Raw genomic sequence first — 18589 nt, 5'->3', positions numbered from 1 at the left:
GGATTACCGAGAAACAAGTCATGAGTCATGAAAGCTTTGTGAATGGGGAGTTATATGCCTGGTTTAAAGGTATGGAAGGAGATATATTTGTGGGTGGGAGGGGTAGGTGGGTGCCATCCCACCTGGGAATATACCACACACAGACATGGCTGATCAGTAGATTGCTTTGGGACTCAGCTGATTCTGTAGTTTGTCTAGCAGTTTTTGTCCTGATTTGCCTAATGGAATTTACCAAGTGCAAAAAAACTAAGCAGCTGGTAACTTGGACTCAAATTAATCCTACACTTTAAACTGACATGTAGATAGAATTAGAATGGAATAGGTGATCCAACTTTTGCTGGTTTTTGTAGTATTTGGTTCAGAAAAGAATCACCCTCCATTGGTTACTATAAAGGTTCCTTTGTATCTTTTGACATGGTTTTCAAATCTAACAACTTCATTATACATCAAGTCTTTTTTGCTGGATTTTGGCAAAGATCCGACTCTTGGCACGAGCAACGTGGTTCCCTAGAGCATACCTTAACGTATGATTGCTGTAGTAAATAGGATATTCAGCTATACACAGAAGCATCGGAAAACTAGAGCTGTTTTTTCAAAGGTATATTTGTTTGGATATTTAAAAAAAAAACCCTGCATTTACTCTTCTTTTTTTTTTTTTGAGATGGAGTCTCGCTCCAATGCCCAGGCTGGAGTGCAGTGGCATGATCTCAGCTCACTGTAACCCCCGCCTCCTGGGTTCAAGCAGTTCTCCTGTCTTGGCCTCCCAAGTAGCTCCTGCCACCACACCTGGCTAATTTTTGTATTTTTAGTAGAGATGGGGTTTCACCTTGTTTGTCAGGCTGGTCTTGAACTCCTGACCTCAGGTGATCCACCTGCCTTGGCCTCCCAAAGTGCTGGGATTATAGGCGGGAGCCGCGGTGTCCGGCCTGCATTTATTCTTATTTCATTACATCATGGTATTTTGCTTATTTAATAGGATCTATATATATTTGAGCGGCCACTGGGGTTGACAAAAGGAACGCTTTTCCTCCAGTGGAAAAGGAGAATTTAAATTATCTTCTGTGTGCCGGAGGTAGCAGCACTGCTGGAATTCTTCAGTATGAGAACATCTTTGTAAACAATTTAGTTATTGTCCATATTATCTTCCAGGGATGAGAATGGCAGTTTTGTTTATGGAGGGTCCAGTAAGTACAAACAACCATTGCCTGGTCCTAAGGGTTCAGAGTCCCCGAATTCCTTCTTGGACCAGGAAAGCCGGAGACGAAGATTTACCATTGCCGACTCGGATCAGTTGCCTGGGTACTCGGCGGAAACCAACATTCTGCCCACAAAAATGAGAGAGAAAACACCATCTTATGGTAAGTTGCGAGTGTTTGTTTTGTTCTGCCGTCGGCCTTGACTTCTCCTCCCCGCCCCCTGCCTTAGTTGGAACTGTTGGATGAATTTGGCAGACTTTAAGAGTAATCTGAGGAAAACATAAACCTCAATGAAATTCTAAGTATGAGACCTTTATTCATCTCTCTCAAGTGGATCCTTGTTGAGTCATTACTCTGCCTGGCATCAAAGCCCAACGGGGTGAGATCATGTTACAGTTTTAACTTTCAGTGCCTGGGTTTTAGCTTTGGAGTTGCTTTGCTCTGTAGACTCATAGGCACAAGTTTAATGTGCCTCTATCTTAGTTGCCTGCTGTGGAAATACAGTGCTTTAAAATACTTTTATTTTAAAATTTGTTATTGCTTCTGTCTAAGTGGGTGCGATATTGTGAGGTCGAAGTTATAAATAAAGGGAAGGATTCACTAAAGTTCCAGAACTCATCAAACTTGTCACCTTCTTTCTCATCCCTCTGAAGGCAAGCCACGGCCTTTGTCCATGCCTGCTGATGGGAACTGGATGGGGATTGTGGACCCTTTTGCCAGACCTCGAGGTCATGGCAGGAAAGGTACGTTTAATCCAAGCAAACCAAGGAACAGCAAATGGGGAGTGAACAGACCCAGGCCCTGGTTTCACCTCTATTTCTAAATGTGTTATAGTAAGTAGACTGAGTACTTGGCCTTTCTGAGTCCCGTTTTCTCATCTATAAAATTAGGACTGCTGAAGATCTGTAAGATCCTACTTATTTCTAGAATGGCAAAATTATGTAATCCTGGTTAGTGATTGTAGATATCCTAATTAGCATTGAGTGCTGTAAAAAGGCTATAGACTTTAATGGTCTGATTTTTATTCATTTATTTTTTAGAGACAGGGTCTTGCTCTGTTACACAGGCTGGAGTGCAGTGGCATGATCATACCTCACTACAGCCTTGAGCTCCTGGACTCAAGCGATCCTCCCGTCTCAGCCTCCTGAGTAGCAGGGACTACATGTGCGTGCCACCACGGCTGGCTAATTTATTTTTTATTTTTTATTTATTTATTTATTTTTTTGGTAGAGACAGAGTCTCAATATGTTGTCCGGGCTGGTCTCAAACTCCTAGCTGTAAGTGGTCTTCCTGCCTCAGCCTCCCAAAGTGCTGGAATTACAGGGATGTGCCACCATACCCAGCCAATAGTCTAATTTTTTAATAAATAGAAATAAATTATTCACTAAACAATCTTTTTCAAAATTTATTTTTAAAAATTGAGATGGGGTCTTACTGTGTTGCCCAGGCTAGCCTTGAACTCCTGGGTTCAAGTGATCCTCCCACTTCAGCTTCCTGAACAGCTGGTGTTACAGACGTGCACCACCATGCCCAGCTTTCATTAAACAATCTTATTCTAAATTTTGTTACTTTTATTTTTGGAATCTGTTTGATTTCTGATGAACAAACATGGATTTTTTTCTTCCAAGTCCTTCTTATGTTAGAAGGCAATTACTGTTTGAAAAGAAATTTGTGTTTAATTCACCCTGTAATCAAAGTCACTGGTTATTATACTGGTCTTGAGTGAAATGTTTTAAAACATTCTCATTTTATTGCCAGATTGCATTTGATTGTCATCATTGGCAGAACATTATAACATTGTTTTTGCAGTTGTTGAAACAAAGGGCAGTTGAAAAGTTAAAGTACAATAGGCTTTAGATAGTAAAAGGAAGAAGAAAAAATTCTGGAGGCCTAACCTTCCAAAGGGATTGATTGGCCCCTGACCCTTTCTAGGGACTTGGTAAAGTTTGTCACCTAAGTACCCATATCACCTGTATTATGCTAAAGTGAAAAAGGGAAAGATGCCTGGGTACCATTCAGGATCCCCTTAGTTAACGTGTGAGTATCCGTGGAGCAGTCAGCAGGTGGCAGGGCTGTCCTTTGTTTAGATTTAGACACGTTAACATCTTCTTGCCATTCTTCTGAGCCCGGGTTGAACCTTTTATTTACTTTATACACGGAGAGATGAAGTGTCAGGGTTATGGGGTGTGAAATTGGGGAATGGAAAAATGCTTGTTCCCTCCACTCCTCCTTCCATATTTTTCTTGCATGACTGTTTTGGAATAAAGGTATCTATCTACACACAGCCACTTAAAAAAAATAACAGTTTTATTGAGATATAACTCATTGCATGAAATTCAGCTTTTTAAAATATACAATCAGGTGGGTTTTAGTATATTCACAGAGTTGTGTACCAGTTGCCACTATTCCAGAACATTTTTGTCACTCCAAAAATAAACCTTGTGCCTTTTAGCAGTCACTCCCAATTCTGTCCTTCTTCAGCCCCTGACAGGCACTCATCTACTTTGTGGATTTGCCTGTTCTGGACATTTCATATAAATAGACTTATACAACATATGGCTTTTTGACAATGGGCACTTTTTCGATGTGACTGTTCCCCTTTCATTACAAAAGCAAAGCAAGTATATTGAAAAACGTGGAAGGCATGAGAAAATAAAACTCGGCTGGAATCTGTTTCTCCGACCTAAGAAATAATCACTGTGAATGTTTCGTGTGATTTCCAGTTGTTCCTGTATTTACATTTATATACTTAGAAAAATGTACAAAATGGGAGAAGTTGGCCGGGCGCGGTGGCTCACACCTGTAATCCCAGCACTTTGGGAGGCCAAGGCAGGCGGATCACGAGGTCAGCAGTTCGAGCCCAGCCTGGCCAACGTGGTGAAACCCCATCTCTACTAAAAATACAAAAATTGGCCAGGTGTGGTGGTGGGTGCCTGTAATCTCAGCTATTCGGGAGGCTGAGGCAGGAGAATCGCTTGAACCGGGGAGGCGGAGGTTTCAGTGAGCCCAGACCGCACCATTGCACTCCAGCCTGGGCAACAGAGTGAGACTCCGTCTCAAAAAAAGGGGAGAAGTAAATATTCAATAATACTATGTAAAAATGAATATTATCTACACCACATTTGAAAAGAATATAGCCGTATTAGTGTGCCATCTTATGGCTCTAGCGCCTATTTATTCAATGTGCCACTGTTGGAAATTTAGGTTCTGTTTTTTTTTTCAAATTCTAAATATTTCAGTAGGCTAGGTGTGGTGGCTCATGCCTATAATCCCAACACTTTGGGACGCTGAGGCAGGTGGATTGCTTGATCTCAGGATTTCGAGACCGGCTGGGTGTGGTTGTGCACACCTGTAGTCCCAGCTACTTGGGAGGCTGAGGTGGGAGGATCGCTTGAACCTGGGAGATGGAGGCTGCAACTAGCTGAGATGGCACCACTGCACTCCAGCCTGAATGACAGTGAGACCCTGTCTCAAAAAATAAAAATAAGCATAAAAGTAAATGTTTCAGTAAGCATCCATGTCCATAGATCTTTGCACATTTTGGGGTGTAGAATTTCTGCTTCACGAGGATGCTACATGTTACCAAAGTGTCCTGTATTTTAAGTTTCTATTCTGTTTCTTAACATTCCACCCCCCATCCCAGGGGGTCTGCTGGCAGTTAGGGCAGGATCACTCTTTTCCTTGTTCAGGAATGTCCGTGAATGCCTGACTTTAATGCCCTGCATTAAACAATGCATAAACAGTTCTTGTTCAGCCATTGCAGGGCACTACAGTCTCTGATCCCCACCCATTAAAGGAGACCCGTGTGTTACCTCTCAGGCGCTAAAGCAGCCGAAAGTATGAGGGACCTTTCCCATTTCTGCTTCCAGAGCACCCATTGGGGGGCCCAGCCACAGGTGGGACTTTGTGGCCAATCCAGGGAGGAGAGCAGTAAAGGTATGGTGCCCACATTCTGCCCAGGTGGCAGAAGTCTGGGCAGGCCGAGGGCCCTCCAAAGAGCACTGTGCAGGGGATTGTGATTTTTTTTTTTTTTTTGGAGGGGACAGAGTCTCGCTCTGTCGCCAGGCTGGAGTGCAGTGGCGTGATCTTGGCTCACTGCAACCTCCGCCTCTTGGGTTCAAACGATTCTCTGAGTAGCTGGGACTACAGGCGCCCGCCACCACACCAGCTAATTTTTGTATTTTCAGTAGAGACAGGGTTTCACCATGTTGGCCAGGATGGTCTAGATCTCTTGACCTCACGATCCACCCACCTCGACCTCCCAAAGTGTGGAGATTACAGGTGTGAGCCACCACGCCCGGCTGGGATCGTGACTTAATGGAGTTTGTCTGGAAACAGGGGAGGATGCCCTTTGCCGGTATTTCAGTAACGAGCGGATTCCTCCGATCATCGAAGAGAGCTCCTCTCCCCCATACCGGTTCTCCAGACCCACGACCGAGCGGCATCTGGTCCGGGGTGCGGACTACATCCGAGGAAGCAGGTGCTACATCAACTCAGATCTCCACAGCAGCGCCACGATTCCATTCCAGGAGGAAGGGACCAAAAAGAAATCTGGCTCGTCAGCTACGAAGTCCTCGTCCACAGAACCGTCCCTCCTGGTCAGCTGGTTTACGCGCCTCAAACTGTTGACTCACTGAGAGGGACCCTGCTCAGGCCACCTGCCTGGCTCCTGCCCCAAGTGCCTTGCTTTTACAGTGGACAGCCTCTTCTCGTTTCAGCCTCAGTATTATGTAGGGACCTTACGCAATTTCTTTTTTTTTTTTTGAAAAGTTACCTACTGCCCTTCTTGGAAGTTTGCAGGATTGGATGGGAACAAATTCAGAGGATCTTAGGTGCTGGCTTGTGGAGACAAAAGGAGGGAAATGGGTAGAGCCTGTTTGTCTTGCTTCCCCAGAGACAGAATGTGAAGACATGCACTAGAATTCGCAGTCCTGGCCAGAGACGTTATGGTCATTGTGAGGGACTGGTGGCATTGTTCCTCTTTGAGGGGCTGAGGGGACTAAAATTGGTGGCTATTTTCACACAGATGTGTTGGTTTGTGGTCCAACTTCTTTTTCTGAAAAAGCCAGTGAGAAAACATTTTTGATTTGATTTTTCTAAACTATATACCATATTTTAAGTGTAGCAGCTTTGACTTCGCAATAACGTGGCAAGTATCTGATTTCTCCTTTGAGGCAGAGGTTTAAGTGTAGGCCTGTTACACTTGTTTGATACCTTCTTCATGACAGTCTCAGTATAGCTCGTTGGTACAGAAACATGAACACATTTTGATAGGGCTTATTTCACACAAAGAAGTTTATGGTTATTTGTGTGGGGTGTTGTTGTTATATGTTATTGTCTTTAAGGGAAAAGAAGCTATAAGATTCGCTGACAGCCAAAGTATCATTTAGAAGAGTGAAGCAACAAGATTTAGGTTGATGAAAGATACATCAGTTTGCATTTTGACCTGTTCAGTGTCTGTCTTCCAGCACGGTGTGTACAGTTCTTCAAAACTGTACGCAGTTTGCTAATTAGAAATATCTTGGAAAGCCTCATGGTCACTAATTTTCAACTAGCATCAGGTATTTTGAAAACGTGTGTCTGGATATTAACTCTTGTTTAAACTGAATGTATGATATTTTGTTAGAATGGAAAAGTGCTATCTTGTTAATTTAAGTATTTTAAATATAGTTGTATATTTTTCTTACTCTTAGTCACCTGTAATTGAAATATTTTTGTTTTGCGTCATACACGAAGCTAGTGAAAAAGAAAGTGCAAGGCATTTTCAGATGAGCAAGTGACTATCGTGGCTGTTGCCAGCAGGGCAGTATTGTTAAAAAAAAGAATCAAAATAAACCCTTCCAAGCATTTTGGGATTTTATGGATTAGAAATGGAGGAACAGCAGAAGCATATGCAGAGTGAAATTGCACGAGGGGAATTTTCTGGGATGTCTTCCTAGGCAGAGCTGAAATCCCCTACTCCAAAATGCCCTTTCTCACACCACCGGAACTGTTGAGTTTGCCGAACTGCCTGGAATTCAGCCCATGAAAATCAGTGGAGTTAGGAAATGTCTTCCCTTTAAAATGCCTCTGGTGTGGTTAAAGGAACTAGCAACCACTCACGTATTATTACTGTGACTGAATTCAATCAGGCTGGTTTTTTGTTTGTTTTTGAGATGGAGTCTCAATCTGTCACCCAGGCTGGAGTGCAGTGGCGCAATCTCAGCTCACTGCAACCTCCACCTTCCAGGTTCAAGCGATTCTCCTGCCTCAGCCTCCCACGTAGCTGGGATTATAGGCACCCGCCACCATGCCTGGCTAATTTTTGTATTTTTAGTGGAGATGAGGTTTCACCATGTTGGCCAGGCTGGTCTCAAACTCCTAACCTCAACTGATCTGCCGGCCTCAGCCTCCCAAAGTGCTGGGATTACAGGTGTGAACCACCACACCTGGCTCAGTCTAGCTGTTTACCTCTCCACCTCTAAGACAACTGCCATGAAGATCTGGTATTTCGGCCTGGCGCAGTGGCTCATGCCTGTAATTCCAGCACTTTGGGAGGCCAAGGTGGGTGGATCACCTGGGGTCAGGAGTTCAAGACCAGCCTGGCCATGGGTTTCAACCATGGTGAAACACTGTCTTTACTAAAAATCAGCTTGGCATGGTGGTGGGCACCTGTAGTCCCAGCTACTCGGGAGGCTGAGGCAGGAGAATCACTTGAACCCTGGAGGCACACGTTGTAGTGAGCCAAGATCAGGCCACCGCACTCCAGCCTGGGTGACAGAAGGAGATTCCATCTCAAAAAAAAAAAAAAAAGATCTGGTATTTCATGGAGACCCAAGGGTGTTTGGCAGATGGAGAGAAGAGACTTGCAGTGTGTGAGCACAGGGTGTTCAGCACACTAGGAGGGTGGGGTGTGGGCTGGGGAGGTCTCGTGTAGGGCACTGGTGATGAGGAGGGAGCTGTGTACGAGGGGCAAGCCAGCCCTGCCTGATTACTCTTGTCTTGAGCTGGCTTTATGCCTAGGAAGTGGGTGGCAACATCTCCTCTTACTCCCCAGATTGTGGGGAGAACTCTAAGAGCTGTAGTTCTGCTGCATAATGAGTTAAATCACTCTGGAGGCCTTAGCTGGTTGGTAAGCTCTTTTTCTGTGGGGAAAATGCCACTTGTGAATTGAATAGCCATCCTTTAAATGAATATTCGGCAGTCAGTCTTCATTATAGGCAGTGGCCAACCAGATTGGTGCTTTTCAGCCTTTGTTCCCTGGAGTCCCAGGACCCGCGAGAGAAGCTCCTGGCTCCTCTATCTTCAGTCACCCTCCACAGCTTCATCTTTCTTTTTATTTGAGGTTTTCTCCTGAATTGTGTCTGAAAAATATATTGCTGCTAAAAAAAAACAAAACCCTTTGTAAACCTCTACTATGGACATATATAAATAATAGTTTAATATGGATTTCTTAGAAATTAATGGAAACTGCTTGCCTCAGTAGTAATCCAGGTTTAATTGTGGATGTGTGTTCACATATGAAGTTGCTTGATGATGCTTTTTGACAGGATTCTTTATTTCTTTAAATTTTTTTTTTTTTTTTTCTGAGATGGAGTCTCACTCTGTCGCCCAGGCTGGAGTGCAGTGGTACAATCTCGACTCACTGCAGCCTCTGCCTCCCAGGTTCAGGCAATTCTCCTGCCTCAGCCTCCCAAGTTGCTGGGATTACAGGTGCCTGCCACCACACCTGGCTAATTTTTATATTTTTAGTAGAGATGGAGTTTCACCATGTTGGCCAGGCTGATCTTGAACTCCTTGACAGGATACTTTAAAAGAGTGATTTTTAAAACTCTACCAGACACAACTCAACACCTACCCCTATTATAATATTTTATAGCATCACTTTTCAATCTTCAAATGAAAATCGTGGATGATAAAGCTTACCTTCACTCATAAAAACATCACTCCATTTACTATTCTGAAATGAAACTAGCAGGTAATATAACCAGCCTCTAAAACATACCCATCCGTGATGTTCTAACTGAAACAGATAAAATATTTTATAATGAAATAATTATTTTCATATGTACATACTCTAGCATGGTTATATTACAAGATGTAATTAAATTACTAAGCAGGGCACATACTTTGTATGTGTGTATATAAATATAAATATATGAAAAATCACCATGAATGTGGTAGTTATCAATTCAGACCCGCTGCATTGGCAGTTCAATACCAGGAACGGGGTTGATGTCAGCAGTATGATTTTCTAAAATGTGGCCAATTCTTGATAAAGTTCTAGGCATACCAAGTCTGTAATGGCTTCACTCTTATAGTGCTTGCTGTGTGCCTGGCATTGTTCTAATACCTTTCTAATAAATTTATGAGGTGAGTACTGCTGTTAGTCCCTTTTTACATATGAGGGAATTACCCAGGTTATGTGCTAGTTATCCTTGTTATGTGCTAGTTATCCTGGTTATGTGCTAATAATGGCAGAGCTGGGATTAAAATGAAAGAAGCCTGGCTTTGGCTTCCTTGCTTGTAATCACTTGGTATATATAGGCTTCCTTCCATTTATAGAATTCTTTCATTGCATTCTTGAAAAATCCAAAGCATATTAAAACTGGGCTGAAAATTCTCTGTGTGTTTATATATAAAATGAAATTAGATCATAGATTTGTTATTGTAAACTGAGTTTCCATCTATATGAATATTTGGTGGGGCAATTGAAAGTTGTGTTGATGGGTCAGCTCTTTGTTGTGAGGGCTGTAGGCTGCAGGGCTTGTGTATCACGCATGCTCCAACAGGTTAAATCTCAGTAGTGGCCGCCCATCAGTGGCACCCCTAACGTGCTCACATTTCCAAAACTGCCTCTTGGGCGGAGGTCGGGGAGGGTGCCATCTCTTTCAGAACAAGTATTTTAAAAGAAATCCTGTATCCTCCTTAAGTAGTGTTTCAGTCTATATATTTGTCCATTTCCTATCTCTGCTTCTCTCTCAGTTCTTTCCCCACCAAACCTGAAATTTCAGAATCTATTTTGTGGGCTTTCTTTTTTTTATTTTTTCCCTGGAAGACCATGAACATTCCTCTTTAGGTTGTTAGTATTGCGGCAAACCCTGAGGTATTGACACAAAACTTTTCATCCCCCAAAGAGCTCGAGTAAGCAAATCTGTCTGACATTTGAATGTCACCAGCAAAGCATGAGACTCATGCTGCCTTTGCCACCATAGGCACGAATGGTATGGAGAAGTAGGCCTGACTTGTTTTCTCCTATTGTAGATGAGATTAGTTTTGTAGACCATTAGTTCACATTTTGCTTCTACCCTTGTGCATAAAATCACTGCATCATTTCCGTGGGGATGAGACTACTGCAAGCTACTTCTTGGAGATTCTGTGGAAGATGGACATCTTAAAAGTAGACTACTTCTGGTATGGCTGCTCATTGGCTTGGCCAATGATACTTGATGTTATTTATTTTGTGAGTTACTCTGTGTCTTAATCAGCTCAGGCTGCAATAACAAAATACCATACCTTGGGTAGCTTAAATGACAGAAATTTCTCACCATTCTGGAGGCTGGGAAGTCCAAGATCAAGGTGAGTTCCTGGTGAGCACCCTTACCCTGGTTTGCGGATAGCCGTCATCTTCCCATTGCATCCTCACATGGCAGAGAGAGAGAGAAAGGAAGCAAGCAAGCTCTCCTTTCCCTTCTTGTAAGGGCGCTAATATTCATGAGGGCTCCACCCTCAGGAACTACTCACTTCCCAAAGGCCCGCTTATGGTATTAGCTTCGCCTCCTAATACCATTGCTTTGGAGATTAGGGTTTCAACAGATGAATTTTGGGAGGACGTAAACATGAAATCCATAGCACTCTGCTTTTGTATATTTTTCAAACCTTTCATGCTAATCAGCTGGAAGGTGAATATTTTAAAATCTATTTTAAAACTGGCTTAAGGAGCACACAAAAGCTGATTTCTGATGTTTCTTCCAATACGTGGAAAATTTTGCATGATGTATTAACCCTAGTTAGCGTCCCTCAACCCCAGTTGAGGACCTCAACACACATTTGGTAATACCTAAGGGAATTTAAATATATATTTTATAGCCTATAGCATATGGAATTAGAAAAAAATCTCTTTACTGTAAAATTTACCTTTTAATTATTTGGAAATTTCACAATTGCCAAGTTTCACCTTAACGTTTCTATTTATTTGGGGCCAGAATTATTGCCAGAAGTGTGCTAATTTGACAAAGGGTACCTTTTACATAAGTAAAGGAAAAAGTGATTACATCATGTTCAGACCTGCTAGAGGGCCTTGTTTTTCCTCTAGTTTTAGGCATGTGGAGTCTGTCCCAAACCCTATATATGTGTGCATGTGTGTATATAAAAGACAAATTTTTTGTACTCAAAAATTTGTCTTAAATAATGGCCTATGGCCTACTGATTTGGATAGAGGAGAGAAATTTTGTCTATAAGCAACAAAATAATGCTACACAGCCAGGAGACTGCCACAAACAGTTTTTCAGAACCTTTGGGGCACATACTGCACTCCCCTTCCATAGAAATACACATGGGGTCAGTGATTAAGGACTCAATTCTGGTTGTAACTTGGCCGTCTGTAGGCGTATTCTAAAGTTCCATGGCAACCTTTATGAAGCTCGTCTTCTGAGTTGATCACCTGTTCATGTGCTGCCCATTTACAACATCCCTCAGGGATTAAAACGTGAGGCTACACCTAAGGAAAGTCGGTCCTAATCCTGCGTTTCCTCCTGCATGTCACTGACCATTGGAGTCACTGCTCTCTGAGGAAGACAGTTTACAGCCTGAGCATTCATGTCACGCTCACAGCCAACCTGTTACTCGCTGGCTGCCTTTACCAAGCTCTTTGTTTCATGGAGAAGTTGTGAAACTGAAGTTGGAGGAAAAAATTAAGAAATAAACCTCAAAGGTACTTAAAAGGGCAATGGAGTAATTACTCCTCACACCCAGGGATAAGGATATTCTCATCATTTCCTCTCCTCTTGCCTGGAGCATTGTAAACATTCAGATGTTTGTGAAGAAATGATTAAAAGGAGAGAAAATATCAGGAGAAAAATGATTAAAATGAGAGAAATGTTCTTCCACTGACTAGACCCATTAAAAGGGAGGATTTAACTTTATTGTTAGAGGGATGAAAACTAGATTTTAAGATATTTCTCCACCATTTTGACATATCTTGGGCTGAACATTTTGATTATTTTAGAGAATCAGGGAGCTTCAGAAATGCAGTTTAATATAAAGTAAGATTGTCTCTGAAGGAAGAAATTGTCTTTTTAACCCAGTGTCAGGTTCTGTTTTCTTACTCATATCTAAACTTCCTGTCACTCCAACTGAGGCTGCACCAGGATAAGAGGAGGGATTTGAGGCATTAGCGTGAATTTAGAAGCCTTTGACTTTTGGGAATTTGCATCAAGCAGATAGAAGCAGGCGGGGGCTCAGCTTTTGAAGTCGGATCATCCAGCTGTCTCACTTTGCCACTTAGAAGATCTGTGACTTGAAGCAGGTGACTGGCCTCTCCACTCCTCAGTTATCTATGAAATGGGGATAATAATAGCGTCTACTTCGAAGGCTTATGGTGATTAAATTAGATAATGTTTTTAAGGCCCTTTCTTCACATAGTCAGGCACACAGCATTTAAGAGATGTTGACTCGTGTTCATGTAGTAGCAGTACTGACTCCATCTCAGCCTCTGGTGAATAAGGTATTCAGAGCTGGCCAACAGGAAATTGCTCATTCTTTTGTCCATAAGCAGCAAAATAATGCCAGCGTGACACTGTCAGAGGGCTGCAATGTGGTCAGTGGCCTGGAGATGCAGTTTTTACTGTTAGAAATCTCATTCGGATGTTTTGGCCGAGTCAGAACTCAAGAAATGACAAAAGTCTATGATTGGACACACATTCTTTTTTTTTTTTTTGAGATGGCATTTCTCTCTTGTTGCCCAGGCTGGATTGCAATGTTGCGATCTTGGCTCACTGCAACTTCCGCCTACTGGGTTCGAGTGATTCTCCTGCCTCAGACTCCCAAGTAGCTGGGATTACAGGCATGTGGCCACCATGCCCGGCTAATTTTGTATTTTTAGTAGAGACGAGGTTTCTTCATGTTGGTCAGGCTGGTCTCGAACTCCCGACCTCAGATGATCCGCTCACCTCAGCCTCCCAAAGTGCTGGGATTACAGGCATGAGCCACTATGCCTGGCCTAAAGGATTCTTTTAATATTGACTTGATTTGTCATCATCATATCTTTTCTATTAAATCCCTTCCACTTCCTTCAATGAAATCATATATGAAAACAAAGGGAATCGGAGCGTTTTGCCCACCTCCTAGTTGGCTGAAGCATTTTTGCCTCCCATTCCCATCTTGAAGTGGTATTCCTCAAACTCGTTTCTATGTTTCCTGTGGTTTTAAATAAAGGAATAATGTAGAATGGTATCTATTTTGGAAATTCTCATCGTGAAAAGGAACTCTTACACAAATACAAAGCCAAGAGATTGTGTTGCCATTGTTGAAGCTGAAAAGGACAGTCACTGGATGCCTCCCCACCCAAGGCTTTGGTAGTTCCAGGAAGTGAAAGGGAAAGAGAAGCTATGGGAGAGACAAAGGGAAGTAAAAAATGGTTGTTCAGCTCAGCATAACAACCACTTTTGTGGGGCTTATTGGTTGTGCATGAACTTCATCCATTTGGGGGCACACACATGTGTGACACCCAGACCACTCAGACACTTGGCTAACACTGATGCCGTCATCCTGAATGTTGTTTCTGGAAGGACTTTCATGAATAGAATCTATTTCAGGTTGGCCGTAAGTCTCAGTTTATTGATCGGCACCGCTGGACTGGGGTGGGGTTGTGTCCACTTTTTCCTGGCCCCTTCCCTGCTTTGGCTCTTGTGATTGTGTCCTCTATGTGTCAGGCAGAACCCTATGAAGGTGTGGATATGTGGCCATATTTTACCTGCATAATCTGCAGTTCATATGATTCAGCCTAATGGGTTGCAAGTGCCCTGAGGACGGAGACCATACTTTTTCTTCCTTTGTCTTTTTGGCGAAATTCAATCCTGTTCTGTGCCTGCGCCACAGTTGCAGGCTGTACTGTCTGCCCTGTGCATCTCACACACCCCCACTGGGCTGTGCACCTAGTGATGGCCGCAGATTTGCTCTCACTCATCTGTTTCCAGGGCCTACGCTGTTAATTTCATCACAGTTGCAGGCTGTACTGTCTGCCCTGTGCATCTCACACACCCCCACTGCACTGTGACCCTAGTGATGACTGCAGACTTGCTTTTACTCATCTGTTTCCAAGGCCTACCCTGTTAATTCCATCACAGTTGCAGACTGTACTGTCTGCCCTGTGCATGCATCTTACACACCCACTGGACTGTGCACCTAGTTGATGACCACAGATTTGCTCTTACCCATCTATTTCCAGGGCCTGCCACTGTTAATTCCTAGGAAAAAAGAAAAAACAAGCATGATGGATTGGTTAAATTGGCATTTTATATTATTTGTGTTCATGGCCATGCCAATGATAAACAAGGGTTGGTCATGGGCATTTAGATCAGATGAGCAATTAAATCCCCTCCAAAAAACAGAAACCTACTTTTAGAGAAGAAAAGAATTAAACCAAGATCTTTCAAGGTTTTGCTTCTCCTTTTGTTTTTAAGGCACTTAAATAAATGGAAGAACATGTAAGCTAACCGTGTTTAGAGTACTATGTTTTACTAGAAAGTGCTACCCTTCTGCAGATTTCTTAATGAAAGAATGCCACTGAAGCACCTTTAATGGTGCATTTATCCAATGGTCTTATTGAATTATATTCTTTAGCCAACATAAAATACAAATGCCAGGGTTTAAGACTTCATGTATATGGTAATTTAAACTAACAGTGAATTTTAGCCAATGCTTTCCTTAAACCCCTTACTTAGCACTTAGCTCTGAATTCTTAAATCCTGATAATGGACTCATCCTTCTCGGTCTAGTTACCCCAATAAGTCCCAAGATCATCCATACGAGATCCTCCCTGATCTTACTCTGAACAGAATTAACTGGTCTCTTCTGTTTTTCCATAGCATTGACTCATCGTATTAGTTAGACCAGGTTGGACTGTGAGCCTTTCTAAAGCAGGGTCTGTGTAATTTACCCTTATATTTGCTCTGTAGGCAGAGAAAATATTTTGGAAGTAACTAGATGGTAAAATTAACTGTGCAATCAGAAAAGAAGTTAGAAAAAATTATTAAAATTTTCCGCGAAAATTGTTTTAATTTTATTAATGTAGTAAAGCATTTTGCAGACTATTCCATATAGAATTTTATTACATTGGCTCTCATTTTAAAGAAAACATTATACCAGGTGTCAGAACTCAATCATATTTATAGGAAGAATAAACCTTGGCCATCAACAACACTTCTTTGGTTACAGGATTACAGGAACTGCTGAGAATGTAAGCACTTTCTGAAGTCCACAAAGAACTCATTTAAAGCTCGTACAGGCAGTTTCAAATTAGCCAGGGAAAAGTTAATGGTGGGGAGGTAAGGTAATAGAATGCTCTATAAATGGAGGCGACGTGGAGGACAGTTGCAGTTGTATAACATTTGATTGAAGGAGAGGGATTTGGACCTGAGGAAACCAGGTCTATAAATACTAAGGCTGGCTGGGCACAGTTGGCTCATGCCTGTAATCTCAGCACTTTGGGAGGCTGAGGCCAGTGGATTGCTTGAGCCCAGGAGTTCGAGACCAGCCTGGACAACATGGTGAAACCCTGCCTCCAAACATACAAAATTAACCGAGTGTGGTGGTGTGCACCTGTAGTCTCAGCTACTCAGGAGGCTGAGATGGGAGGATTGCTTGAGCCTGAGAGGTAGAGGCTGCAGTAGGCCCAGATTGCACCACTGCACTCCAGCCTGGTGACAGAGTGAGACTCCGTCTCAAACAAACAAAACGTACATACATACATAGTGAGGCTGTAGACTAAATAGTGAAATATTACTAAGAACCTTCATCCCAAGGGGTTGAGTGGTAGAACCACTGAGAATATTGTTGCTGCTCTATTGGAGACAACAAACTACACTAATAAAAGTCTGAGAACAAGAAAGTTGAGTTTTCAAGTAAAGTCCTTTGCATATTGCTACACAGGGCTCATCTGAATCTGTGATGTTCTACTTTGTTGATGAAAGAAAACAAGTGGAAATTCTGCTCCCCCACACATCCTGCACTGCAGAAAGATAATAGGTAGCAGGAGATACTCAATTATGATGCAGTTCAACAAAGAAAACAAAATAAAGAGATCCTGGATGGTTAAATACAGAGACTCCTTTGTAAACAGCAATGGATGATGATGATGATGACTGTTACCAGGGCTGTATATGATCGTTTTCCCAATTAATTCTTTGGAGTACTTTTTTCGAAAGCACTCTCTTGTAGAATTAACTGGAAACATAGACTACCCTTCACTCATTACATGGGAAATGGGATTGAATTCTCTTCTTGGCAATGGAAAATACTTGATGCATGCAAATAAGAAAACTCTACTTTTTCCTTCTCTCCTTGCAGGGGGAGCACACGTCCTAAGCTTGCCAGCAAGGCCTGCTCTCCTGCCCTGGGCGCCTCTGTTCCACTTGCCCTTTTCCACCTGTACTCCCTGCATTTTGGTCTCTTGCTCTGGTCTTTAGCCTTCGCGTTTTCCTGATGCAGCCCAAACCAGTCACCTCTTTCCTAGATTCATTCTCTGTGCTCAGACCCTCTTTCCTTTAGTTCCTGTGATGAAAGAAAATGTATTTGGTCATTGGAGGTATAAGCAACAAAGAATCCAACCCACACAGCTTTATTTATGCAGGTTCTCGATATGCTCTTCTTGTGAACAGCATGGGGAGAGGAAAATAGACTTGGCAAGAGGACTAAGAACAGAATCGGACAGTTATCTGATGGCTTTTAAGGTTCAGGAAAGAACAGTGGTCCCTTTGTTGGGCCTTTCTGTTGTTTCTTTGTTTTCAATTTCACTGATTTCTGCTTTTTATTTTCTCTTTTCTTCTGTTTCCTTTGGAATTCTTCTTTTTTTTACTTCTTATATTAGGCTCATGCTGTAACAAACAATCCCCAAATCTCAGTGACTTCACACACCAAGAGTTTACATTTTCCTCGTCAAAGTCCACTTTGGATGTTCCAGGTTGGGTAATGCTCTGTGGCTGTCCTCTAGCTAGTGACTCAGGGACTTGGGTTGCTCCTGGTGTCTCCAATTTGGTTATGGTGTCTCCAGTTTTGGACTTCAAGGTGACCCAGGCATTATCCACCTGGTAAATTGGGGGATGGGCCCCAGGAAAGTGAATACTCAACCGACATGGCCTAGAAATGACAATAATAAGGCCGCATGTGGTGGCTAACAGTCAGAAACCCAACACTTGGGAGGTTGAGCTGGGAGGATTGCTTGAGACCAGAAGTTCAAGACCAGCCCGGGCACCATAGTGAGACCCTATCTCTCAAAAAAATATAACAACCAGGCTTAGTGATGTACACCTGTGGTCCCCGCTATTTGGGAGGCTGAGGTGGGAGAATCGCTGGAGCCCAGGAGTTTGAGGTTACAGTAAACCAGGTTTACACCACTGCACTCCAGTCTGGATGACAAAGCAAAACCCTCATCTCAAAAAAGAAAAGAAATGACAGTCACAGCCACTGCAACTTCAGGGAAGGTTGGGAGAGTCATATTGGTCAGGATGAGTGGTCTCTGACATGTTTCTTAAGTTGGATATTTAGCTTATTAATCTACAACTCTTCTTTTCTAATATTAATACTCAAGACTACATTTTCCCCAAAACATTTATTTTGCCATGTTTTGCAACGCTTGGTATATGGCATTTTCATTACCCTTCAATTCTAACTAATTTTTAATTTCTATTGTGATTTATTCTTTGATCTATGAATCATTTTGAAGTTTGTTTTTATAAACTTGGATAGGGAAAGATTTCTTACAGAAGACAATAAAAGGGCTGAGTACAAAAGAAAAGACTAATTCAATTAAGCTAAAGCTTAGAACTTTTCCTCATCATAGGACACCTTAAAGAAAATTTTAAAAAAGTTACAAATTGGGAGAAGATTAAAAAATCCTAAGGGTTAGCAGTAAGAATATATACATATAATTATTACAAACTGGCAAGAGAATGACAAATCAACACAAAAACGAGCGAAAAGGCATTTTGCAAAAGAGAATCAGATGGTCCATATGCACATACGATTTTCACTAGCGAGCAGGGAAAGTGAAGTAAAAATCACAGGGAGATGCTGCTCTCTACCTGACTGGCAAAAGTGAAATGATTAGAAAATACTTGGAGGATATGCTAGAACTATCAGTGGGATCTGGTATATTATGAGTATGAGGTTAAATTAGCAGTGAGTATTCACATGCC

The 18589-nt window shown here is 42.3% G+C and overlaps 1 protein-coding gene across 4 annotated transcripts in view; it reads left to right on the top strand.

The window, feature by feature from the left end:
* CNKSR3 (CNKSR family member 3) overlaps positions 1-7043 on the top strand; it is a 102244-nt gene extending 95201 nt beyond the window's left edge. For 3 of the 4 annotated variants that reach the window (XM_032160872.2, XM_058435613.1, XM_058435614.1), the window contains exons 11-13: positions 1150-1358; positions 1850-1939; positions 5535-7043. In XM_032160872.2, the coding sequence (XP_032016763.1) occupies positions 1150-1358; positions 1850-1939; positions 5535-5833 (598 nt within the window). In that variant the 3' untranslated portion in view covers positions 5834-7043. The remainder of the gene's footprint in view (positions 1-1149; positions 1359-1849; positions 1940-5534) is intronic. The other variant, XM_032160880.1, reaches the window with a different exon arrangement.
* The last annotated feature ends 11546 nt before the right edge of the window (positions 7044-18589 follow it).

The sequence above is a fragment of the Hylobates moloch genome, unplaced genomic scaffold (genome assembly GCF_009828535.3).
Source record: "Hylobates moloch isolate HMO894 unplaced genomic scaffold, HMol_V3 SCAFFOLD_2, whole genome shotgun sequence".
In the NCBI taxonomy this organism is placed as follows: domain Eukaryota; kingdom Metazoa; phylum Chordata; class Mammalia; order Primates; family Hylobatidae; genus Hylobates; species Hylobates moloch.
The sequence above is the reverse complement of the archived record's forward strand: the minus strand, read 5'-3'. Positions and strand labels throughout refer to the sequence as shown.